At 46.6% G+C, this 23,923-nt stretch overlaps 1 protein-coding gene across 2 annotated transcripts in view; it reads left to right on the top strand.

The window, feature by feature from the left end:
- The window catches only part of Dock1 (dedicator of cytokinesis 1), a 502,998-nt gene extending 485,393 nt beyond the window's left edge, over positions 1–17,605 (top strand). For both annotated transcript variants that reach the window (XM_085693243.2, XM_085693242.2), the window contains exons 48-52: positions 1,769–1,914; positions 6,307–6,505; positions 10,341–10,488; positions 12,077–12,222; positions 16,431–17,605. In XM_085693243.2, coding sequence (XP_085549369.1) covers positions 1,769–1,914; positions 6,307–6,505; positions 10,341–10,488; positions 12,077–12,222; positions 16,431–16,526 — 735 coding nt within the window. In that variant the 3' untranslated portion in view covers positions 16,527–17,605. The remainder of the gene's footprint in view (positions 1–1,768; positions 1,915–6,306; positions 6,506–10,340; positions 10,489–12,076; positions 12,223–16,430) is intronic.
- Positions 17,606–23,923: the final 6,318 nt, after the last annotated feature.

Below are 23,923 nucleotides of genomic sequence, written 5' to 3'. Positions count from 1 at the left end.
TAGGTTGTTTCTTCCCAACTGTTGATTTGGCATTGTGGTGGTGAAATACAAGGCGAAAGACCTCCCAAGTTACAGTTGTCAGCAAAGCCTTACGTTTGCTTGCCTCCTTTCTTCCTCTACCTACATGCCAAATGGATAGTAATGGATTCAGGCTTGAAACACTTTCAGGAGAGTCGGGTAGGCAGTCCCTCCCCAGCTCGATAGATGTTCAGAGACTTAATCACTTTCTCCAACTGATCCTCTACCTCCAGCCCTGTGGAAGAATAGTCAGAGACAGTGTGGATTTGAGAATGCCAAAAATTTGACCAGGTCTCATTCAAAACAAAGTGAGTCATAGCTCATCACCATTTGCTGATTCCAGAGAATAGATAGCATCCCAGGTGGGTAGGATGATGAACTTCACTACCTTGGGTGGTGATGAGCATGGCAGAAGGAACCTAGATAGAATCCACCCTGGAATCAATGCAAATAGCAAGGACAAACAGCTGCATCCCTGGGTCTAGCCCAAGGCAGAGGGGAGACCCTATTGGTCAAGGTACCAGTCTGCATACCAGCAGTGCTTCAAAAAGAGTTAGAAGAGGATGTGGTGTAGACTTCAGGTCTCCAAGGGAAAGATTTCCACATGTGGGGAGAATCTTCATGTCACCCTACCCCTTGTAGTTTCCTCCTGGTGACTGGTTAGTCCTAGTGGACATCCATGAAGATGCCCGCTGGCACCATCATTGGTATTAAGTTCATGATTCTGTGCTTGCAAACCCAGACGCTGATTGCTTTGAGCCAGTGGCCTGCACTGTGCCAAGGCTCACCTCCTGTTTCACAAATAAAGTTTTATTAACAGACAGCCACACTCCTTTCTGCATCATCCATGGCCACCTTGGTGCCACTGTAGCACACCAGGATAATTTCGGCAGAGACCCTAAAGAATATGTACTCAACACTTTGCTACCTCCAAGGGCTGAGACAGTCATACAGATCAACTGTCCTGTAGATGACTGGCTGTGTGACATGCCAGCATCCTGGGGTGGGGTAGGGAGGCTGATGCAGCGCAAGGGGAGTGACACACGGAAATGTGATTTCTGACAACCCAAGGAGAGTATTTGTGAAACAGCTGTGGTCCAGATGTACCAACATCTGGCTCCAGGCCCAGGTACGCTAGTGTTTCCTACCTAATTAGATGTAGATACATGCTGTATCCCGTTGGCATTGGACTTCTTGGGTAATGTATAGCAAGTTATGGAAGAGAGACCAGAAAATTCCACCTTGCGACTGTTTTCTGGAATGTGTCATTGGTCCTCTTGTGGGAAAGAGAGACCCCGCAGCCTTGCTCAGGCTTCACTGCATCACTCAAAGGAGAAGGTCTCCCTCAGGTGTGGAGGTGCCCTCTGTATGAGGCGTTTGAGCCAATACAGCTCTGCAAGTCTGGACGTCTGGCTCGGGTGTTACTATGCAGTTCAGCAGAGGTCATACAAAGATCTTACACATGCTATAGTCATACTCTCGATGCCTTCTGTGTGAAACTTCCTGGTGAGTGCCCCCGCTGTCGGACAGGTTGATGTGTCTTGGAAAAGAACATGATACTTAAAAGTTGAGTCAGGCCTCAAGAGATGTTGAAATAGTCTTCAGTTTTCCCCTTAGCTCAGAACGACAAAGGAAACGGTGTAGGAAGTGTGGACCCACATAGGTCTGGATCCCACACTGCTGAGGTTGCTTCAACACAGGACTCTGTCCACAGTTCCTGGGTGTTAACACGTTTTTCTTCCTCTCCCAGCCCTCGGGTCTGGATGACAGGAGAGGCAGCCGTCCACGCTCCATGGTGCGCTCTTTCACCATGCCATCATCCTCCCGACCTCTGTCTGTGGCCTCCGTCTCATCCCTCTCCTCTGACAGCACCCCTTCCAGGCCAGGCTCTGACGGGTAAGTGGGCTTAGCAGGAAGGCTGGGCATCTCATGGGGTGCCATGGGGAGGGGTAAGTGGGCTTAGCAGCTGGGGGCTTCAGGTGGGGAAGGCTGGGCATCTCATGGGATGCCACCAGTAGCCTGGAGTTGCTTAGCATCCCAGATGTGCTGTTTTCGAAACTGAGATGCTCTGAGACACTTGACTTGTGGTACCAGATAGGACATTGGAGGCTGTATGTTACTGTGAAACATCTTGCTCTGGGTAGCATTGTCAGAGAGCTGTCTGCCAAACCTTAAAACTCCAGCTCTTCCACTACCCGTGTCACCTGTCACAGCCAGGCTTATATGATTAGCTAGCTCACTTTTTGAGAGAGAGAGAGAGAGAGAGAGAGAGAGAGAGAGAGATTGAGAAAATATTTCTATTTGTTACTAAAAAATAGATGTTTTTGTTTTATGTATATGAGTGTCTGCCTACACGTGTGTATGTCCACTACATGAATGCCTGGTAACAGAGACCAGAAAAAGGCATCAGAGTCTCTGGAAGTGGAGTTGCAGATGGCAGTAAACCACCATGTGAGCGCTGGATTTGAACACACACACAAAGTCCTCTGCGAGAACACCACAGGCTCTTAACTGCCGAGCCATCTCTCCAGTCCCAGATTCATTACTTTTTAAATAGAAATTCTTTTTTGTTAAATACTTCTTCTGTGAAAAACTTTCCTACTTTAAAATGTCCCCTGCTGTATTAGACTACTCTGCAGAATAGAAATCATATTATCCCACCTCCTTTTTTTTTTTAATTGTAGTCAATTGCATTATAAAAACCACCTTTAAGGGTGGGTGAGGTATCTTAGCAGGTAAAGGCGCTTGCTGCCAAGCCTGACCTAAGTCTGACCCTTGGGACCCACGTATGCAAAGAGAGAGCTAATTCCAGCAAGTTGTCCCCTAACCACATGGATGCAGTGGTTTACACGCACACACATACACACACCAGATAAATAGATGATAAAAATGAAAGGAAAGCATCTTGAAGTGTGTAAGTATGTTCATGCATTCAAACTGTTGTACAAACACCCTTCCTAGACCTCTTCTCACACCTTCAGACCACGCCTTGCATCTCCCTCATTCAGACCCCACGGCAGCAGCCCCTCTTCTCTCTTCCACTGAGCTTATTACCCTGTCCCTTACCCATAGCGGAGGATGTGGGCTGCCTTAGTTCTGCAAGACCATCTTGAAGGCCCCCTCTTGGGAACTGAGAGCCAGCAGGAACTTTCCAGTTTACAGGCTAGGTAACACTCATGAACCCTCGGTGTGGCTCGGACATTAACTCATACTGTTGCAAAGACCACCTTGAGGTTTGTGTTTTCCTGTTGTTTTTGAGTGCCAATCCATCTAACAATGTCTTACTATGCGAAAAGGAAAAAATATCCCACACAGCTTTCAGTTCAGTAAAGAACTTCTGGACATTGAGTTTTCCTCAGTTTATCCTCGCCCTTTCAGTTGACAGCTCAATCACTGTCAAACCCAACGGCTCCGGTCCTCCGTGGTGTGTAGTCACTGCCATCCAGGAAGTAGCGGGGAGAGCTCAGTTCTAAGCACCCTTTCCTGCCAGCACTTGACATGCCCGGTGGAGAACTGTAAAATCTACCTACGTTCTTTCCTTAACAGTATTTTTTTTTTTATCTGTGTCTGATATTTAGGCCAAACCCATATGGAAATTCTCCACTTAGAGGTATTTAAATCATGTGTGTCTGTCACTTGGAACAAGATAGCTAGAGAAATTTCATGCAGCTTCCCTTCAAGACAATCCCCAGGCTAGTTAGGAGAGGATTTTTTATATTCCCGAGAACACAGGGGTGAGGTGGAAATTGATGGAGAGGTTTTAGATGGAGTGGTGTATTACAGTCAGCTCACCCTGGAGGTGTTTGTTCAACCTTTAACTGGAAAGTATCTCTTTTAGAGTCCAGAGTTGTGTTCATTCTTGGGTTGGCATGCTCTCTGACTAATGTGGACAAAATGAAACTTGATCTCAAATGGCATAGATTACATGCAGAATAAAGTTCATTCTGGCTACAGTGGTCCTTCCTAAGGCAAAGAAATGTACAGCCACCTGTCTCTTTGGAATTTCTTGAACACACACCAGGATAAGACCCTCCTCCTAGGGTTCAAAGGGGGCCACATATCCTCCTTTTGCCTACGTAAATTGTCTCAAGTTCAGAAAACCTGGAATACAGTGATAGCATTTTTTTATTGTTGCTTCTAATATTTTGGACATAATACTTCATGTCTCATGAATGTTGATATTTTGATATATAAATGATTATAGATAGAGAATAGATGGATGGATGGATGGATGGATGGATGGATGGATGGATGGATGGATGGATGGATAGAGGCAGATAATGGATTGATAGATGATAGGTAGATAGATAGATAGATAGATAGATAGATAGATAGATAGATAGATGGATAGATGGATAGACAGAGGCAGATAATGGAGAGAGAGAGATAACAGGAAGGAAAGCATGACAGCAGCAGGCGAGAGGCTGATCACATAGCACTTAGGAATGAGAGAAAGAGAAAAGGAAGTGGGTCAAGGCCATAATCCATCAAAGCCTGGCCCCAGTGGCACACTTCCTCCCACGAGACTCCACCTCCATAAGGTTCTATAACCTCTGCAAACAGCACCGCCTACTGGGAACCACGTGTTTAAATGCATAAGCCTGTGGGGGACTTTTCTCATTCAGCCACCACAACCTTCATGGCCAAAGTCAAGAGTTGATATGTATATCACCAGTCATTTTTAATGCTTTCATTGAATTTTTATTTTGGGAAATTTGGGGGCATGCAGAGTGTGGAGTAGATAGTATCATGGGGTGTCTTACCCCAGCAATCAACCTTAACCTTAAAAACTCCCTTCCGTTCTTATTTCCTTCTGTATTCCACCTCCTCCCAACGTTACTCTGTAGCAAGTCTTAGACTTCATATCGTGTAGTCCATTGATACTTCCATGCCAGTTTCTAAATGGAAACAGTTTTAGAAAACAGGCTGTGTACTTTACCATCACATAAATACTGACATGAATTCCTAATCACCACAATATTGGCATCTATTTCTCATTTCATATGCATCTTTTTTCTTATTATTTCTGTCTTTGTGTGTGTGTACTTACCTGTTGGTCCTCGACTTCCACCAGGTTTGAGGCTTCTTGTTTGTTGCTGTGTGCACCAGAGTAGCTACCCCTACATTCCTGTGTATTCTCCTGTGTCTGCTCCCATCTCCTTGTTGGAGTGCTGAGTTTATATATATATATATATATATATATATATATATATATATATATATATATATATATATAGATAGATAGTTTGTTTGAAACTAGACTAAGTGAAGCCCTCACCTTACCCTTGGCTGATATTATCTCCTTAAGTCTCTCTATCCACTTTTTAAAAACTGTCATTTTTCTTGTAATTTGTTGAAAACTCCAGATTGCTTACCTTTCCGTGTCTGCACTGAGTGGATCGTATTGATTTTGTGCCCTACGGTGTGGGTGCTGTCTGATGAGTGTCTGCCCTCCCTACTAACAACATAGTGGGAGTTGACTCTAGAGGTCTGGTGTAATTCAGGTTTGATTTGGGGCCAGCTAACCTCATCGGCAGCCATAGGCTCTTCCCTCCAGAGGCACATCCGAGCTGATTTTCTCTCTGTTGGTGATGTTAATGGCCACTGGTAATCAGTGCTCAGATTCAGCACCATCACAGTTTAAGTAGCATGTATATCTCATCAGTGAATCCCATCACACAGCTCTGTTAGGTTGGGAGAAACCACAGGTGAGTGAGTAACAGGGTTTTTACACTTTGTGGGTTTTATCTCCAATAGATTTATGTACATTTATGTGTGTGTGTACATGTGTGTTCATGCATGTATCTTGTATGTGTGCGTGTGTACAAGTGCACATGAAGGCTGACCTGACCAAGTGTTGTTACTCAGGATCTATTTATATTGTTTATTTTTCTTTGCTTTGTTTTGTTTTTTTAGACAGGGTCTCTTATTGGCCTGTAGCTTACTAATTCAGGTAGGCTGACTAGGGAGCAAACCCAGAACCAAGCTCATGCCACCACATTTGGGTTTTCGCGTGGGTTCTGTGAATCAAGCTCAGGTTTTTGTACTTGCAATGCCAGCAGCTAATCCCCTGACTCTGCAGCCCAGTACTTTGTTGTGACATCATCCCTAGTGGACTACACTGCATCTAAAGGTCCCTGCTGCCTCTCACTCTGAACCATTCTTTCTCTTGTGGAAGTCTGTGGATACCGGAGCCTGGTGCATAGTGCCTGACTTCACAAACCTCTCCCGAGTAACAAGCGGTAGCTGCCTGGTAACGACACTGATTCAGATGCCTGTTTCTTCTAGGTTTGCTCTAGAGCCTCTGCTGCCGAAGAAGATGCACTCCAGGTCCCAGGACAAGCTGGACAGGGACGATCCAGATAAGGAGAAGAAGGACAAGAAGAAGGAGAAAAGGAACAGCAAACACCAAGAGATATTCGATAAGGAATTCAAGCCCTCTGACAGCTCCCTGCAGCAGTCTGAGGCTGTGATCCTTTCCGAAACGGTAATTTAACTGGGGAACAGAGGAACTCTGCTGAGGTGACTGGGATCCACCCAAATCTGCATCTAACTGAGGGGACTGTCAGATGGATTTTATTGAATTTTCACGCACAAAAAATTGCAACTTAAAAGCCTGAGGTCTTCTCATCTCTGACCTTAAATAGTCCTACAGCCAGAGACTCAGAGCAGAGCTGTCTTTTTCTTCCAGGACACATGCTGTCTTGGCCTTCACTCTCTTTCAGAGGGGCTGGATAGGTCAATTCCCTGCAGGGACCTCACGTGTCTAGGCTCCTCATAGCTCTGTTGGACTTGGTGCCCTCCAATGTCCTAGCACCTCAGAGAACAGAAACTTGCTGCTTTCACAAATCATTACTCACTGGTAGCAAATGTCCCCTCTACACCTTCCTGACTGACTGACATTCTTAAGCCGTAGTCACTGCCTGAGGGTTGTAATCTGCTCCGTGTGGAGCCAGCAAGATGGCCCGTACTTGCTGATCTCAGTGTGATCCCCAGAATGCATGTGGTAGAAGAAAACTGACTTCCACGAGTTGCCCTGTGAACCTCCATGCATGTGCCAGGGCATGTGCAGGCACACACGTGCATGCATATACAAAGCAAAATAAGTAAAGTAAAATGTAAGCATGCTCTAAGATGAGTCTTAGTCCGAGGCCCCGCAGAAGCACACTGTAGTGCTTAGGGTCTAAATAGAGAAATGAGGCAGAGAGTGTTTCAGAAAGAGAGAGAGAGAGACATGGATAGTGCTTGACTGGCAAGTGGCCGGAACATGTCTCCCTGGGCCGCAGCTCCATGTTGGCTATGATTAAGGACATTTCACCAAATTCTGAACCAGGCACATGTTTTGTTTTGTTTTTTTTTTGTTTTGTTTTGTTTTTCAAAACAGGGTTTCTCTCTGTAACTTTGGAGCCTGTCCTGGAACTCACTCTGTAGACCAGGCTAGTTTCTAACTCACAGAGATCGGCCTGCCTCTGCCTCCCAAGTACTGGGACTAAAGGCACGGGCCACCACGGCCCAGCCAGGCACAGTTCTTAACAAGACGAAAACATGTCAGAGGGAACATTCCAGCATCAATAACAGTCATGCTGCCTGCTTGACTCAAGGTGGAAGGCAGATGTAGGTACCAGAGCTGTGGCATTGCTCGGGAAGGCCGTTGGCTCCCTGGCTTGTGGACAGGCACTCTCCCTGGAGCCGGGCTCTGATGTCTTGGTGCAGACACTGGTGGCCAAGGGCATCGGGCCCAGGAAGCGCCAGTCAAGACTGGCTTTAAATGTTTGGGCACCGGGCAATACATGAGAGGTTCTGGTGAGCCACTTGGCAGACTAGAGTCTGCCCATTACTCTAGAAAGCTGTGCCTCCAGCACCCTCACGAGGCAAGATCTCCTCTCTGGTCCCACAGAATTCTAACTGGTTGGCTCAGCTTCCTTCTTTGAAATATTAACTCAGAGTCCCGGTGACTGCACGGTTCTGCAGTCATTTTTGGTTAAGCTCTGATTTAAGATATTAAAACTGGGCCCCAGGAAAGTTGAGCCCGCAGCCAAAAGGACCCCTATTGAATCGTGTGAGGACAAATCCAAGGACACAGCTGCTGCCGAGCCAGCGCGGTAGAATGTCTGTCCTTCTCAGTGATGGCCGCACTCCTGGGGCAACACCTGCTAGTGACAGGGCCAGGTGCAACACCATGTGGACCTCTCAGATCACAGAAGCTACACAAGGCCAGAGGACAGAGCCTTGGCTTCGCTCTCAGTAGGTGCCTGCAGTTCAGAATGGCCAGGGCTGCCACAGCAGCGTCCTACCCACTGGTCAGGTGTGGTGCACAGCACATCTGTGCACGTGGAGGCCTCCTCCAGGCTACTGGACACAGATGTTTATGTGGTCACCTAGGAAGGAGTCACATTGGAAAACAACTACATGGTCCATGCTGACTCTAGTGCCCCTTAGTGTTCCCAGAACTCTGTTCTTGCTCCGGCTCCCCCTCAATATACCTACACACTGGTCTCCCTGGCTTCTGTGGTGTTTCCCAGAACCCTGCCTTTGGATCCTGGCTCAGCTTTCTTCTTGATTTGCATCTTTAACAATACCGTGACCTTTAGCTGAGCCTCTCAAAGCTGGGCCTCCAAGCTACCTTTTTGCATTTCCCCAGGAAATCATCCTGAAGCTTTGTGTTAGGAGCAGGAAGAGTGAGAGAAGGTCTTGACTGCCCCATTCGCTTCCCCAGCTCATAGGCCCCTCTTCCCTAGAGAGCCAGACTTGTAGCCAGACAGCAAGGCTAAGTGGGGGGGGGGAGCACTCTCCGTTTCCACAGAGAAGGGGCAGTGCTTGGGCATGGCCCCCACACCATCTCTATAGAATGGTTTGGATGTGTAGGCTGAGGCTATGTGCTGTTCATTTATCAGAGGGCCTCTTCTGTGCCCAGGACCTCACCCTGTTGGAGCTGGTTTTGTGGTTCTCTTCTAAGGCAGATACAAAGACCCTCTGGCTCTTGCCATTCCCTCCCCCGCAAAACCAGCTCATGCCCCAGGATTAAGGTGAATCCACCAGAGCCAGGCCCTCCGGGAGACAGCTCGCCTACATTTCCGCCAGGTTAAGAGACAGCCTCCTCTCCTGCTTTTCCGCCAGGTTAATAGTGCTTCTGAATAAATCCTACCTCAGACTATTTTGTAATTGCTGGTGTTCCCTGATGTGCAAGATCTGAGACCAAGCTGTAAGAAAAATATAAATTAAATTTACTGATGTTAAACAGGGGAAAGGGCTCAGGTGGGGGAAAGTCAAGTACACCCAAAAGCCCAAAGCCAGCAGGAAGAGGAAAAATGGAACTCCTGCCTGATAATAGCACAGCTCAAAGAAACGAAACAAGGGCAACAGGAGACTCCTGTTCATTCTTTTAGGTTTTTGTGTTGTTGTTGTTGTTGTTTTGGGGGTTTTGTTTTATGGTTTCTCTGTGCAACCCTGACTGTCCTATAGACCAGGCTGGCCTCGAACTCACAGAGATCTACCTGCCTCTGCCTCCTGAGTGCTGGAACTGAAGGTATGTCCCACCACACCTGGCTTTCTGTTCTATTCATAGTCCTTTGGGAGCATCCCTGGGTGTTGTCACTAGGTACATAAGTGGCTCTCAGCTACTCTCCTCCACTTTCATATTGTGTTCAAGGAGCCTGTAGAGGACTCAGACCACAACTTGGTGGGCAGAGTGCTTGGCTAGTGTGCCTGAGGCCTTGAGTTCAATCCCCAACACTTGGCACTCCAGCTTCCAAGAGGTGGAGACAATCAGGATCAGGAGTTCAAGGTCATCCTTGGGTACATAGCAAGTTCTAGGCCAGTCCATCCCCAAAGGCTGAGTTGAGGATTCGAATGAAGTTCTGTGTTAGTGGGGACAGGTTGCCATAACAAAGTACTGTCTTCGCTGTGAGCGACTCAGACTATAGAAAGTTGTTCTCTACCAGTTCTAGAAGCTAAAAGTCCAAAATCAAGGTGTGGATGGTGTTGCCTGATGCCAAGGCAGTGAGGGATTTTGCTCCACACTGCCTGTGGCCTTTGGACTGGCTAGCCATGTTTGGTGTCCTTAACTTGTAGCAACAGTACTCCACCTCTGCTTTAATCTTCCCATGATGCTCTCCCTGTTTGCATGATGTCCAAACACCCTTTGTTCAAAAGGTCTTGTTGGATTAGGGGCCATGGTGACATCGTCTTAACTGGGTCCTTTCCTTTGCAAGATCCTACATTCAGGTGGGCTTGTGAGATACTGGGGTTGGGGCTTCAGCATAGGTTTTAGGAAAGATACATCAATCCCTATAGACCTTTGTTCTTTCTGTACCTCAACACAGATAAGTCCCCTGCGGCCCCAAAGACCCAAGAGCCAGGTGATCAATGTCATTGGAACTGAAAGGCGCTTCTCTGTGTCTCCAACATCACCCCAGCAGACACCCCCTCCAGTCACACCGAGAGCCAAGCTCAGCTTCAGCATTCAATCCAGTAAGTGGAACATAAGATGTTTTTCCTTAAGGGCCCCTGACCCTTTCCCCAGCAACAGACTGTTCAGGACCCTCTCTCCAGCAGCAGACTGAAAGTTAGATGAACACCTGCCACCTGGGGGCCGTCCTTTGGGTTGCGGTGGGAAATCTAGACTTCAGCAGCTCAAACAGAAACCTGTAAGGGGAGACTGCTCTTTGGTTCTTGGCTGCCCAGACCTGAATAATCACACAGAAACTATATTAATTATAACTATTTGGCCTATTAGCTCAGGCTTCTTATTAACTAACTCTTACATCTTAAATTAACCCATTTCTATTGTTTTATATTTTACCACAAGGCTCGTGGTTTGTTGCCTCTTGCTTCTTGGGCAGCTACGTGGCGTCTCCTAGACTCCTCCTACTCTCCCTCTTTATCACTGTTTGGATTTTCTACCTAGCTTTACTCTGCCCTGCTATAGGCCAAAGCAGCTTCTTTTTTAACCAATGGTAATAAAACATATTCATAGCATACAGGGGAAACCCACATCATCTCCCCTTTTCTGTCTAAATAAAAAGAAGGTTTGAACCCTCAGCGCCAGAGCTCAGCAAATAGAGGATACATGACCCAACCCAGGGCCAGAGTCCCTGCCTCAAAAAGGAGCTTTGAGAGCCACTGGGTGCCAGTGTGTTCTGGGGCCTTGGGATTCTGTGTCTAGTGGGGTGTACAGTGAAAGAATTATCCCTTAATGCAGAGAAATTTCTACTAGAGGTGGCAGATGGCTGCACAGCCCTGTCAGCCTGTCACTACCACAGGCCTGCACACTAAAGGAGGATGAAATGACAAGTGTTATGTCACATCTGCTTTACCACAGTGATATAGGCACCTAAGTGCCATTCCTGAGGACCACTGCTTTTCAAGCTCCATGCCAGGTCTTCCATGCTCACTTCTCAACCACACTACCATTCCCCTGTTATCAGATAACAACTTAAGAAAACTCTAGAAACACCCATCAGTAAATGTGTTCGTTTTTTCTCTTTGTTTTAAAATAAAACATCTTTTCCAAGAGCCTCAGCAAAAACGTGATGGAAATCAGCCTACCTTAGTGATCCTTCCTCCCTTACAAATGGCCACTTTTGTCTGTGCTCACAACCCCTTGTACCTCCCTTGGCTCTGGAAAACGACTGCTGGACCCTTTCTGTCTAGAGTCACGGGATTGCCCTGGTGAGGAAACTGTGTGTGGTAGTTGCTGGCTGTGTGCCCATCACTGGACGAGACCCATTGAGCTCTCCCAGTAAGCAACTGTGACAGGCTGACCACACAGTCCGTCAAAGTGTCCACAGCCCTTGTCACACCAACTGTGTGGATGCCACAAAAGAGGAGGCTCATGGACAGTAGATTTTACAAAGTGAATTGATAAGTTGTTTCGAGTACTGGTACTCTCAAGTTTCCTTTCTAGAACATTCTATCGGGAGAATTCCACTCTTTGTATTCTCCACTCCTCTTTGCCTTCTTCTCTGCCCTTTTGGCAAGTGTTTCTGCAAAGGAGGAAAAGACAGGGGAGGCCCAGGAGGCCTTCTGGTTCCATTGTAACTCCTTCTGCTTATTCCAGGTCTGGAGTTGAACGGCATGACGGGGATGGATGCAGCTGATATCCCACCCCCTCTGCCCCTCAAAGGCAACATGGCGGATTATGGGAATCTGATGGAAAACCAGGATCTGTTGGGCTCACCCACATCGCCTCCTCCCCCGCAGCGGGTAAGTGGGATCTAAACCATGGGTTTTTAGTTACCGCCCCCAACCTTCCGAATCTCAGTAGGTTTCCCTCGGACCCATGAGAAAACAGCGCAGGATGGACCTGGGTTTGATTCTGAGAGAAGATTCGAGGAGTGAGGCCTGGCATGTACACAATCTGTGATTCTTCCTCTTAGCCCTAGCTGCAGGCAGCCCTGCCTCCCTTCTGGTGCTGCAGCCATCCCCCTTGCTCCCAAGTCATTCTGATGGAAATGTCAATCTTTGAGCTGTTAATACTGCCAGCAGCATCGATGCCAAGAGGTCTGACTACATTAAAATAATGTTGTTCCATGGGGAAGGCTTCCTTTGTTTCCCACCGTCTCGGTCCTCTAGTTCCTCTGGGCAATATTGCTGTCACACTGACAGGTCCCTAGTGACCACAGGCACTCGCTGCCTGGAGAGTCCACAGAAGGGGTCCTCTTTGTTGCAGAGACTGCATGCCCCACCTCACTGTTTCATCAGCTCTCAAGTGCCCCCCAAAAAATTCTTGGTTCAAGTTTTGTACCTGGATTCTACTAGCAGTATTCATGAGCAGCCAGCCTGAACCCCTCTTCAGTACTGGTCCCCACTAGACACTGTTTTTAAAGTCATTAATTATGTCTAATGTGCTTCCTGATGAGCTGCCTCGGGCCTGCCTGCTAATGCAAACAGTAGAGAAAAGTCCTCAACGCCACACCGCAGTGGGTCCTCACAGCTGCTGTCATGCGTGGCCCCGGTCCCGTGAATAGAGAAAGAAAGGCCAGGGAGGCGGCACAGCCATGGCGGAAATGTCCGCTCCAAACTCCCCACTACCAGGTCACGATAGTCGTGGCCTTTTAAAGTTTAATCAACCTTGCTTGGAGAGTAAAACTCCCCAGCCCATATTTGTACAGTTGGTCATACTTTTTGCTGGTCAGCTTCCGTAACGCAACGTTAAGGCCCCCAGAGCCCCCAAAAGCCCTGATGACGTGAGATTGACTGGCGGCTCCTACAAGGCACAGAGAATTTGTTTTTCTTCAGTCATAATAAAAATAAAGCTTCGTGCCATTTCTTTTTCTTTCTTGGGGTGACTTTTTTACTGGGTGTTCTGCACACTCCTTTTCCTTTTCTTGTGGAAGCAGTAAGGCGGGCTGAAGTGACAACTCAATAGGTAAAATGCTTGCCATGCAAATTATGGGACCTGAGTTCAGTCCACCAGAACCCACATAAGAACGCCAGGCATGTTGGCAGGCACCTGCCATCCCAGCACTGGGGAGACAGGAAGGGCCCTGAAACTCACTGGCCAGCCATGCTATCCAGATTGGTGAGCGCCAGGTTTCATGACAGATCTCGTCTCAAATAAGGTGGAGAGCGACTTAGAAGATGCCACCATAGGACTTTTCCTGTGACCTGTGAGAGGCAGGTGGCTCTTCTGAAGCCAAAGTGTCATTTATGTAGAAATAGACATGTCAGCTGGGGAGCTGGCCCTGGAGAAGGGGTATTCTACAAGGACGGAGGGCTCAGGCAGCTACTGAAATGTAAACTGTACTCTCCAGCCCAAAAGGGGACCCAAGGACTGGAGGAGAGGAACCTCCACTTCTTTAGTGTGTTGCTCCTAATTAGTTGATTATATCCTTTTTTTAAATTAGAAACCCCAAAATACCCCCCCCCACACACACACACCAGGTCCTCCCATAATTGGAAACCTCTGAACTTGAAAGTGTGAACAAGTCCATTTCTGTCACCCATCCACACAGGGGGACAGATCCATCATCCGAAGTTGTCAGTACCATTTGTGATTAAGTGAGGGACCGGCAAGCGCTAGCTGCGGTTCTATAAAAGCGGGTGCAAATTCAATTAGATTAATTACCCAGCTCCCTTTGCGATCAGTTTCTGGTTTAATTTGGAGCCTGAGCTCAACTTTGGGTGACAGGCCGGTGGTTAGTGTGGCGTCATTAGTTGAGGCATCTTCTCAGGTGCCTCCCTCTGCACGGGCCTTGAGAGCCGGCGTTGGCTAATGATCGTTCATCTGCTGTGGGAGGTGATCGATAGCCTCCCGTCACTCTCATCGATCGGCCTCAGGCTGGTCGGTGGCTCTATCTCCAGTTGTTGCCATTTTAAGCTGTCATTCATTTCAGAGTGACTCATATGGCCAGTCATGTGAGCTATCATTTTGCTTAATGGTGATAAACCCAGCATTCTCCTGCTTGGTATTAAAGGCCTCTTGGGCGTCTAACCCTGTATTTTCCTCGGACCGTGTTGGTCCTGACTGCAGTTACTCTCTGTTGGGTGTCACCATAACTTTCACCTGTAAACACACCTACAATGGATGTTCCAGACCATCAGATCAGTGTTTTGTGTTTTATTTTTTTTTCCTCACAGTGCACACCAACCTTAAAAAGACTTACAAATGTACTCTTTACTTTCCTTTAGGGTGTGTGTGTGTGTGTGTGTGTGTGTGTGTGTGTGTGTGTGTGTGTATAGGTGCCTCTGGACATGGCATATCTGCATGTGGAAGCCAGATGTTGACATCTGATGTCTTCTTTAATTGCTCTCCATTTTATTGTTTGAGACAGATCTGCCACTATACCTGAATCTCACTGATTGGGCTAGATTGGATGGCCAGCAAAGCCCAGGAATCCTCTTGTCTCTTAGGCAGGGATTAGAGGCCTGCACTGCTGTGCCTGGTTTTTCACTGGGGTTCTGGAGATCTGCTCTCAGGTCCCTATGATTGCTTGGCAAGCGCTTCATAACTGAGCCAGTTTCCAAGGGCTCCACTTCGCTCTGTAAAATGGCTAGTGTTAGAGACGGAGCTTCTTCCCTCTGTATCCGTCACTGGGGTGATTGTGTATTTACCTGTCTGTGAATCAGGATCAGGCTAGGGCAGTGAGTCCTGTGTCACGAATCTGCCCTTGAGAACCTTCTCTCACATGCAGACTCACTCCAGCCTCTGCTGAGAGATTGTGACACGTGCCCTTACATTGCATGGTAGCTCTTGAACATTTCTTGAGACTTCTGCCTGCAGTAGGCTTCCACCTCCCCTAGTCTGCCAGTTTCTTTATCTGCTCACTCACTGTACCCTTGGGTGATAGAGGCACATCTCCCAGGCAACTCTTGTCAGTGTCTGTGGTGGTCATGGGGGTCCCAAGAGCAGTAGTGCAGTGGCCACCTGAGCCATTTACAGAGGGCAGGTGGTTTTTCTGCCGGCTTTACAGCTGTGTGTTTATTTTCTTCTTTGGAAGGTATACTCCGTTTGTTACTTTTCTAATCTCTGTGATGCAGGCTTAGAAGCAGAGGAAGGGAAGGGTTGTTTGGCTCACAGTTTGAGGGCTCACAGTTTGAGGGCTCACAGTCTATCGTGGGAGGGGAAGGCATGATGGCAGGCAGCCCTGACCTGACTGGAGCTTGTGGAAGATACTTGCTCATAGGTCACCGAACAGGGAGCAGATAAAGGAGAGGATGGAGAACCTGGAGATAAGCCTCAAGGCCTCCCCTGCCACCAGCATCTTCCTTCTTCCAGCAAGGCTCTGTCTCCCAAGGGTTGACATAGAGGGCAAGAGTCAAAGTGTTCAAACACATGGGACTGCAAGGGAGGAAACATTTACAGTGAAACCATACTAGAAACCCAAGGTACCTTGTTGCTTGTGGACCAATACAGCCAGTCCCTTACTTTTGTTAATACAGTTTCCTTCACCTACAGCTATGACCACAGCTTCTGCGGGTCCAGGTTTTGGCTACTTTCCAGTCTGAGCGAGAGCATGGGTGACCCACAAATTGTAAAACATTACTTTCCTGAGAAAACTTGCTGACCTGGGTTGTCAGTTCAGAAGGCAAGGGGTTCTTCTCATACCCTGGAGAGACTTTTCTCTGGACACAGATCTGTTGCTAAACCAATGACACCTGAATCTAAAACCACAAACAGTGATGCCATGCTTTTCAGGGGAGCGCTCACCATGTACATAGACTCAGATGTCAGAAAATCCCGTGGCTGCAGGGCAGCCAGGGTGAGGTAGCTGACATGCTGGCAAAAAGCCAGGCAGAGTGGAGCCAGGTCACCAGGAGAGGTCACTTCCCATCATAAGTGTTCAGACTGACTCCCCACTGCCATGTCAAGTAAGACCCCAGAAAAACAAACAGCAACCACATCAACAAAAGCAGGTGCTCCTCTGAGGACACCAATAACATGATGGCTTCTTTATACTCCTGTTTCCTAGCAACAGCCGCCTCCACTGCCCAGCAAAACGCCACCTCCTCCCCCTCCGAAGACAACCCGCAAGCAGACCTCGGTGGACTCCGGGATCGTGCAGTGATTGCCCTGGGATGCGAAAGCTTCTCCTCCTTTCTCCTTTTACATCTACTGTGCCTGCCGATGACCTCCTCCAGGACCTGGGGTGGCTCATCTTAGTGTGATGGCTTTTTTTTTTCTGGAAAGGAGCCCTTCCTAGCCGTGGGACCAGAGGCCCTAAGTATCTCAGAGTGCAGTGGGAATGAGGCCAAGTTATACATACTCTGGATTTTTGCTTTTTTTTAAGTTGGGGCCTCTGAGTGTATCAGCCTTTAAGATGGCCTCAGTCTTGCCATGACATCCTTCCCTTTGTGCCAAATGACTTGAATTCATTTGCAGAGAGCTTGGCTGATGTGAGTTAGCCAAGTGGGAGGGATGAGGCCGCCCCTCCTCCTGACCCCCACCCGTGAGAAGCTATGCAGTAAACTTATAAGGATCCTCATGCTGCCTCCACAGCCGCCCAGACTCTAGCTCAGCCCCATCCTTACTGCATCTGTGGTGTGACTTGTGTGATTGAGTGTCACTTCAGCTGACATCAAGCAACTAAGTGTGCTCCTTCAGAGAAGATCTTGATTTCCCTTGGCATAATTTAAAGTAGGGATATCTCTCAATTACTAAAGAGATACTAATATATGGAGTGGAGACACCATTAAAATACCGGATCAAATGGAAAATAAATACAAGCATAGGAAGGTGAATTTTCATTCTTTTTTTAAATATGGTTTTAGTTGGGTGGCTCCTCTGTGTTCTCATTGTGTACAGAAGTTTGTATATATGGTGGTTCTCAGAGCTCCTGTGAGTGTCTGAGACCCTTGTTTACTCTAGTGGGCCTCTATAAATGAATTCCAATGTGTCTTTTTCATGTTTAACTGCTGGAAATATTTGTTTTTTAAATCCCACAAATTTAAATTGTTGTCCAGATTCCCAAGGTCCTGAAAATGTTGGTGGAAAATGATTTTTTTTTAAAAAACTAACTTGGTATAACCTAATATTTTTATTTGATCATCTATATTTTTTTATTCACTATGATCATGATATTGTTTGTTCTAGGAGAGTTGAAAGTTAATCACTGACAAATGAAAAATAAATGTTATTTAAAAAGGACTCAGTGTCTGGCCTCTTTTATCATTCAACATAAAATACAAATGCTATTTTCTTAATGAAAAAACAGACAAACACACACTTATATATGTACCCACCCATCTTCCTCAAACATAATTGTGTGTGTTGTGTGTACACTCATGTATTTGTGCACATGGGTGTGCACGTCTGCTCATGAGCGTAGGGGTCAGAAGTAAGACCCATATGTCTTACTCAGTTGTTTCTTCATCTTGTTCTTTGAGGCAGATCACATGAACCTCAAGCCTAAAGTGAGGTCAGCCCCCATGAGAAGCTCTGCAGTAACCTTGTAAAGATTGTAAAGACTAGCTGGCCAGCAAACCTCAGGGATCTGCTTGTCTCTGCTTCCCCAGAACTAGGATTATAAATGTTTATCACTACCCCCAGCTTCTGCATATGGATCCTAGACCTCAAGCAGCTCAGGCCCTCATGTTTGTGTGGTAAACACTTTCCCAACTGAGCCATCTTCTCAGCCCTTAAACATAATTGTTCTTTAATTTTGAAAGCCTTTTCTGTATCTTGAGGACTCTCACGCATGCATACAGTGAAATATAACCATAGCTACTACCACCTGTCGTTCCCTGCCTCCAGCCTCATCCCTCATACAGATCCTCCTAGCTCAACTTAATGTCTTTTTTCTTTTTTAAATTTTATTAATAATTTTTGTTTTGTTTTGTTTTTTCAAAACAGGGTTTCTCTGTTGTTTTTCTTCTTCTTCTTTTTTAAATAACGCTAAGTCTGCTAGTAGCATATGCATGAGTGTGAGACCATTCACAGGAGCATGGGAAACCTAGCAGTAGCCATAGCCTCAAAAAAAAAATAATTATCACCCCCTCCCAATAGTTTCTCGTTAAGAAGTAGAGCCTGGAGATGGTCTACCCCATCCATGCCAGGATTTTTCCTGGCTTGATCTTGTGTAGGTAACCACAGCTGCTGGGAGTTCCTGGCTGCTTAGCTGGGTCAGACCCAGCAGACAGCATTTCATAGCACCACCCCCATATCCTCCACTCCTACATCCTTTCTGCTTCCTCTTCAGTGATGCTCCCTGAGCCCTCCTTGGGAGGGTGGGACGCTAACATAGATGTCCCACTTAGGAAGGAGCACTCAGTCTTTTATTCATAGCACTTATGTGTCCCTGAATTGCCTATTGTCCACTGCAGAAAGAACCTTTTCTGAGCAAAGTTGAGAGCAGTCCAGGTCTATGGGTATTAACACAGATAGTTCCCAGTCCAGGGTCCATGGCTGGGGAGGTCATTGCTATTTTGCTAAACAGCCATGTTGTGAAAATATCTTCTAAGTATGTATGCTCGTACTTATAATTTTGAATCATTCCCATTTCATTGCCTCTGGTTTGGAACCCAGGTAGAAAATGCACATCCATGAACATGTTCTCAAAGTCTACATCAGAATGCCCATCCGTGAACATGTATGTCTTTCTTTATAGTCTACACCAGAATGCCCATCCGTGAACATGTCCTCACAGTCTACATCGCAATATCTATCCATGAACATGTATGTCTTCATAGTCTACATCAGAATGCCCATATATGAACATGTATGCCTTCACAGTCTATATCAGAGTGCCCATCTATGAACATGTATGTCCTCACAGTCTACATCAGAATACCCATCCGTGAACATGTTTGCCTTCACAGTCTACATCAGAATGCCCATCCATGAACATGTCCTCAGTCTGCATCAGAATGCCCATCCATCCATAAACATTACTTCAGAATCTATTAAAAAAAAAGCCCATCCATGGAGGTAGAAAACATCATATTGAGTGAGGTAACCCAGACCCAGAAAGACAATTATCACATATACTCACTTTTTTTTTTCCTTCTGCAGAACAGCTTTTTAATGCATCTTGAGACATATACTCACTTTTAAGTGGTTTTTAAACAGCATAGAAAGCCAGTCTACAAATCATAATCCTAGAGAACCTAGACAACAATGAGGACCCTCAGAGAGACATACATAGATCTAATCTACATGGGAAGTAGTAAAAGACAAGATCTCCTGAGTAAATTGGGAGTGTGAGAACCATGGGAGAGGGTTGAAAGGGAGGGGAGATGAAGGGAGGAGAGCAGAGAAAAATGTATAGCTCAGTAAATTCAATAAAAATTACATTATGATAAAAAAAAATACCCATCCGTGAACATGCCCTCACAGTCTAAGCCAGAGCTGCACACTCCCCCACTTCATTCCCCAGCTGGACCCGAGAGCTCCCAGCTGCTCACCGGTGGGACCTCCCTCCTGACTGGGCGTGGTCGAGGCCTCTGTTGCTGATAACTTGAGAGAGGACTTTGTCCTCAGGTGAGTGGTTGAACTTGAGATGCCTGGATGATTGAGAGCCTCCTCCAGGACCTAACACGCTAGATGTTAGACAGCAGTGGGTCCTCCATGCAGTGCGAGGGGCCCTCATTTCCCTTCTTTGAACACATATTCAGTCCATAATAAAGTGTTTGCGTGTCTGCCCTCACCAGTGTGGGGTGGCCTCTGGAGAAGCCAAGATGCTTCAGGGCATCTTTCTCATGTGTAGTAGCTGCCCCACTACGACTTACAACAACTTCTAAGTATAAGATAGCTGTCTGGGGGACTGGAGAGATGCCTTGATAGGTCCTCTCCTCTAGGACAGGGTTCCCAACATCATAGCCACCCTTTACAGAACCTTTCAATACATATTTTTCATCCTCACCATTTCTCACGGTAAATTTTTCTTCAAGTGTTCTGTGTCGGCTATTTTCTCATTATTGTGACCAGACACGAGGTACTTAGGGATGAAGGGGGAGTTTTAGCTCACAGATTGAAGGTTCAGTGTGGAAGGCATGGCCATCAGAGCATGAGGCAGCTGGTCACATTTCATCTGCAGTCCAGAAGCATGGGGGGGATGAGTGGAGGCTCTCGCTCACTTTCTCCCTTCCCTTCACTCCAGTACTCCAGTCCATTTCCATTAACCCAGCCTAGAAAATACCTTCTAGCCACGCCCAGAGTTTTGTCTCTTTCAGTGACTCATGATCCTGTCAGAGTGACAATTGTTATTAACCACCCCAGATACTGTGTGTGGTTTGTGAATATCTTTTGAATAAGAAGATGCTTTTGTTCACCAAGATTCAATTTTCGCCCTCTGGGGTGCATTATTGCATCACCGTGAATGCAAACTCTAAAACTGGAAGGCAAGTCTCTTGTGTTCTATTTTTCTTTGATTGTTAGGAAGTTCAAGGCCAAGTTTAGCTCTCACAGAGTTACTTAAATTTGGCTTTATTTCCTTGGCCCTCCAGAATGCTCTCTAGCCTATTAAAAACTCACCTTTACTTTTAACTATCCAATTTAATATGTACTTCCCCCACATCCGTATTCAAAGTGAGTAGTATCTAAGATTTATCCTATAAATGGAAAAATCTTTTTTTTCCTATTTAAAAACCACCCTTGGTGCCTGAAGATTGCCACCTAGTATCTAAAGAAATTATTTAAAAATCAATTTTAAGATTATTCTTTCATGTAAAGATCTGATCTCTTTAATTCTTTACAGATTCTATTATCTTCTGCTCTGGATTCGTCCATGGCACTGGGCTTCATGGGTCGTGTTCATGGAAGTCTTTGTGGATTTAATACCTTTCGGTCTTTTCTTTTTAGTTCTATATTTAATTTTATATATTTTCCTTTTTTAAAAGTCTATTTGGTATCTTTCCCCCTGTCTTCTCCCCATGCCTTTTAGAACTCTGTAAATCTACTGTCTTGTGGGGTGTGCTCAGAAGAGCGGGGACTCTCTAATCCTTTGACCCAAGTGTCCTAAACTTGGCTGACCCTGTTGACCCCTCACCTACATTATCTGCTGTACTTGATGCTTGCTCTGGGGCCTAAATTAGTGTCCTAGGACCAAAAGGAAGTGAAAGTAGCCCTCCTGTTTGACTCAGATGAAGCTCATTTTAATAAATTCGCTAAATTGGTTTTAGCCCTGGACATTAAAGGTATGATACAATCTTTCTTGTTTGTTTGTATTTCCTTGAGTTTGTTTTGTTTTGTTTATTGAGATAGGGCCTTGCTCTGTAGCCTGGGCTGGTGCAGAACTCAAGACAAACGTCCTGCCTGAGCCTCCTGATTGCTGAGATTACAGACATGGCCCACTGTGCTCCTTTGGGGGAGTCTTATCCACTACTCAGCACAGCTGTGGGTGTTTCCAGGAAGCCATCTGTAGGTAGGATCAACATCTGTAATTAATTGACTTTTTTTTAATTGGTTTTTCAAGACAGAGTTCCTCTAGCTTTGGAGCCTTTCCTGGTACTAACTCTTATAGACCAGGCTGGCCTCGAACTCACAGTGAGCTGCCTGCTCTGCCTCCTGAGTGCTGGGACTAAACGCATGCGCCACCGCCGCCCAGCTCAATTGACTTTTAGTAAAGGGGAGTCCCTTAATAATGTGGGTGGTCCTCAGCAAATCAATCTGAGACCTGACAAAGAAAACAATTTTCTGGAGAAAAAATAATTCTGGCCCTAAGACCAGACATCCTTGGCCTGACTTTGTAGTCAGTTGCCCATTGCAAGTTTGAAGTCACATGGTATGAGCACTTTATTAACCTAAGCCTGTGTGTGTGTGTGTGTGTGTGTGTGTGTGTGTGTGTGTGCCTGTCTCTCTCTCACTCTGTCCCTACCTCCTTCCCTCTTCCCCTCTCCTCTCCCCATTTCCATCTATTTTCTCTGTCTTCTCTCTCACTTCTCTCCTCTCCCTTCTCTCTCTCCTGTCTCCATCTCCCTTCTCTCCCTTCCCTCATTTTCTCGATCTCCCTCTCCCCATTCTTCCTTCTCCACTCTTTTCTTCCTCTCCTCTCCCTTCTCTTCCATCTTCTCCCCATCACCTATTCTCTCCCCATTTTATTCCTTATACCCCCTCTCTTCTCCTCATTCTCCCTCTCCACTCTTCCCTGCCCCCTCTTCCCTCTACCCTCTCATCTCTCCTGTCTCTTCACTCTTTACCCCTCGTTCCTTCTCTTTCCCTTCTCTGTGCCTCTCTTCCCCCTCCATCCTTCTCTCTCACATTCTCCCTCTTTTCTCCCTCCCTCCTCTTGTCTTCCTCCGTTAAGTAGCTTCTTGTCAAATGTTTGGTCACAGGGAACGGGAAAGTAGCCACGCCCATGCAGTCAACGTTGACTTCTTGGCTTTAATGTCCATGTTGAGGCTATGTACAAAAAAAATCCTCATTGGAAGAAAAACCACACTACAGCAAGAGGGATAGTATGGTACCCAGGAGACAGCTTACGTTGAAGGATGCAGGGAGAGCAACGCACAGTGCCCTGTCAGAGAGTATCACTCACAAATGCTGGAGATACCTTTCCCCCAGGAAAACTGACCAGATTTTCAACAACTTCTCTGAGTCTCCTAACCACATCCACTAACAAGTCTGTGTATTGTCACCACTAACATTAACAGCAAAGTCTCCACTCAGAACCCAAAGAGCAAAGGTGAGTCCCTTTCTGAGCTTGTGAACTCAGAGTCAAAAGGGCCTTTCCTATTTCTGTCAAATGTTTCCAGGGCTCCTGCCAGGTGGGACCTTCTTCAGTCTCCTGGTCTGCTGTGAGCAGAGCTAACGTTGTCTCTGAAGTTCCTCTGGGGGAGAATCGGTAAGGCTCAAGGGAGGCTATTCTATACAAAACCCAGAAATAAAAGGACTCCGTGGTCCCCACGGGTGAGGAGGAAGGTGAGCTCGGCTCCCTGGAGCTGCAATGTTTGAGTGGAGCCTTGAACTGGTGTGGAAGGAACTAAGTAAGAGCCCAAGGCACAGTGTCAGGGAATGAACTGGAAATAGTTCAGAAGCAGGAGGAAGAGGTGAGCGAGGCATGAAGGGAAGGAGTGCCTAGAGCCATGGGCAGAGACTTAGTGAGACCAGGCCATGGGGAAGGGGCCTATTGTTCTTGATTTCAAGTCAAAGGCAAGAAGAAGAATGACCACCACCCCAGATGAGGGAACTGTAGGAGGGTGCTCTTCTGCCAATAGCAAGGAAATGGAAGGATAGGCTATGAGGTCCCTAGCATCACCACTATCACTAGATGAAGCCGGCATCCATACTTAAGAGGAAGCAAAGGGACCCTCTTTGGGTGAAAGTTGGCTTTGGAAAATTGTTTCTACCATTAGAATTGGGGATGTTCTTGCTGGGAACGGTGTGTGAACAACAACAAAGAAAACTCAAGAAAGTGTCTAGGGGTGCCCTGGTCATTAAGAGATAAAAACACATCCTCATACATGCTTCCATGAGCCTCTGCCTCTACCACGCTGGCACCATGTTTCAGTCCCCAGCAGCTCCAACGGT

This window comes from Myodes glareolus, chromosome 7, assembly GCF_982192425.1.
Source record: "Myodes glareolus chromosome 7, mMyoGla1.1, whole genome shotgun sequence".
Taxonomy (NCBI): Eukaryota; Metazoa; Chordata; class Mammalia; order Rodentia; family Cricetidae; genus Myodes; species Myodes glareolus.
The sequence above is the reverse complement of the archived record's forward strand: the minus strand, read 5'-3'. Positions and strand labels throughout refer to the sequence as shown.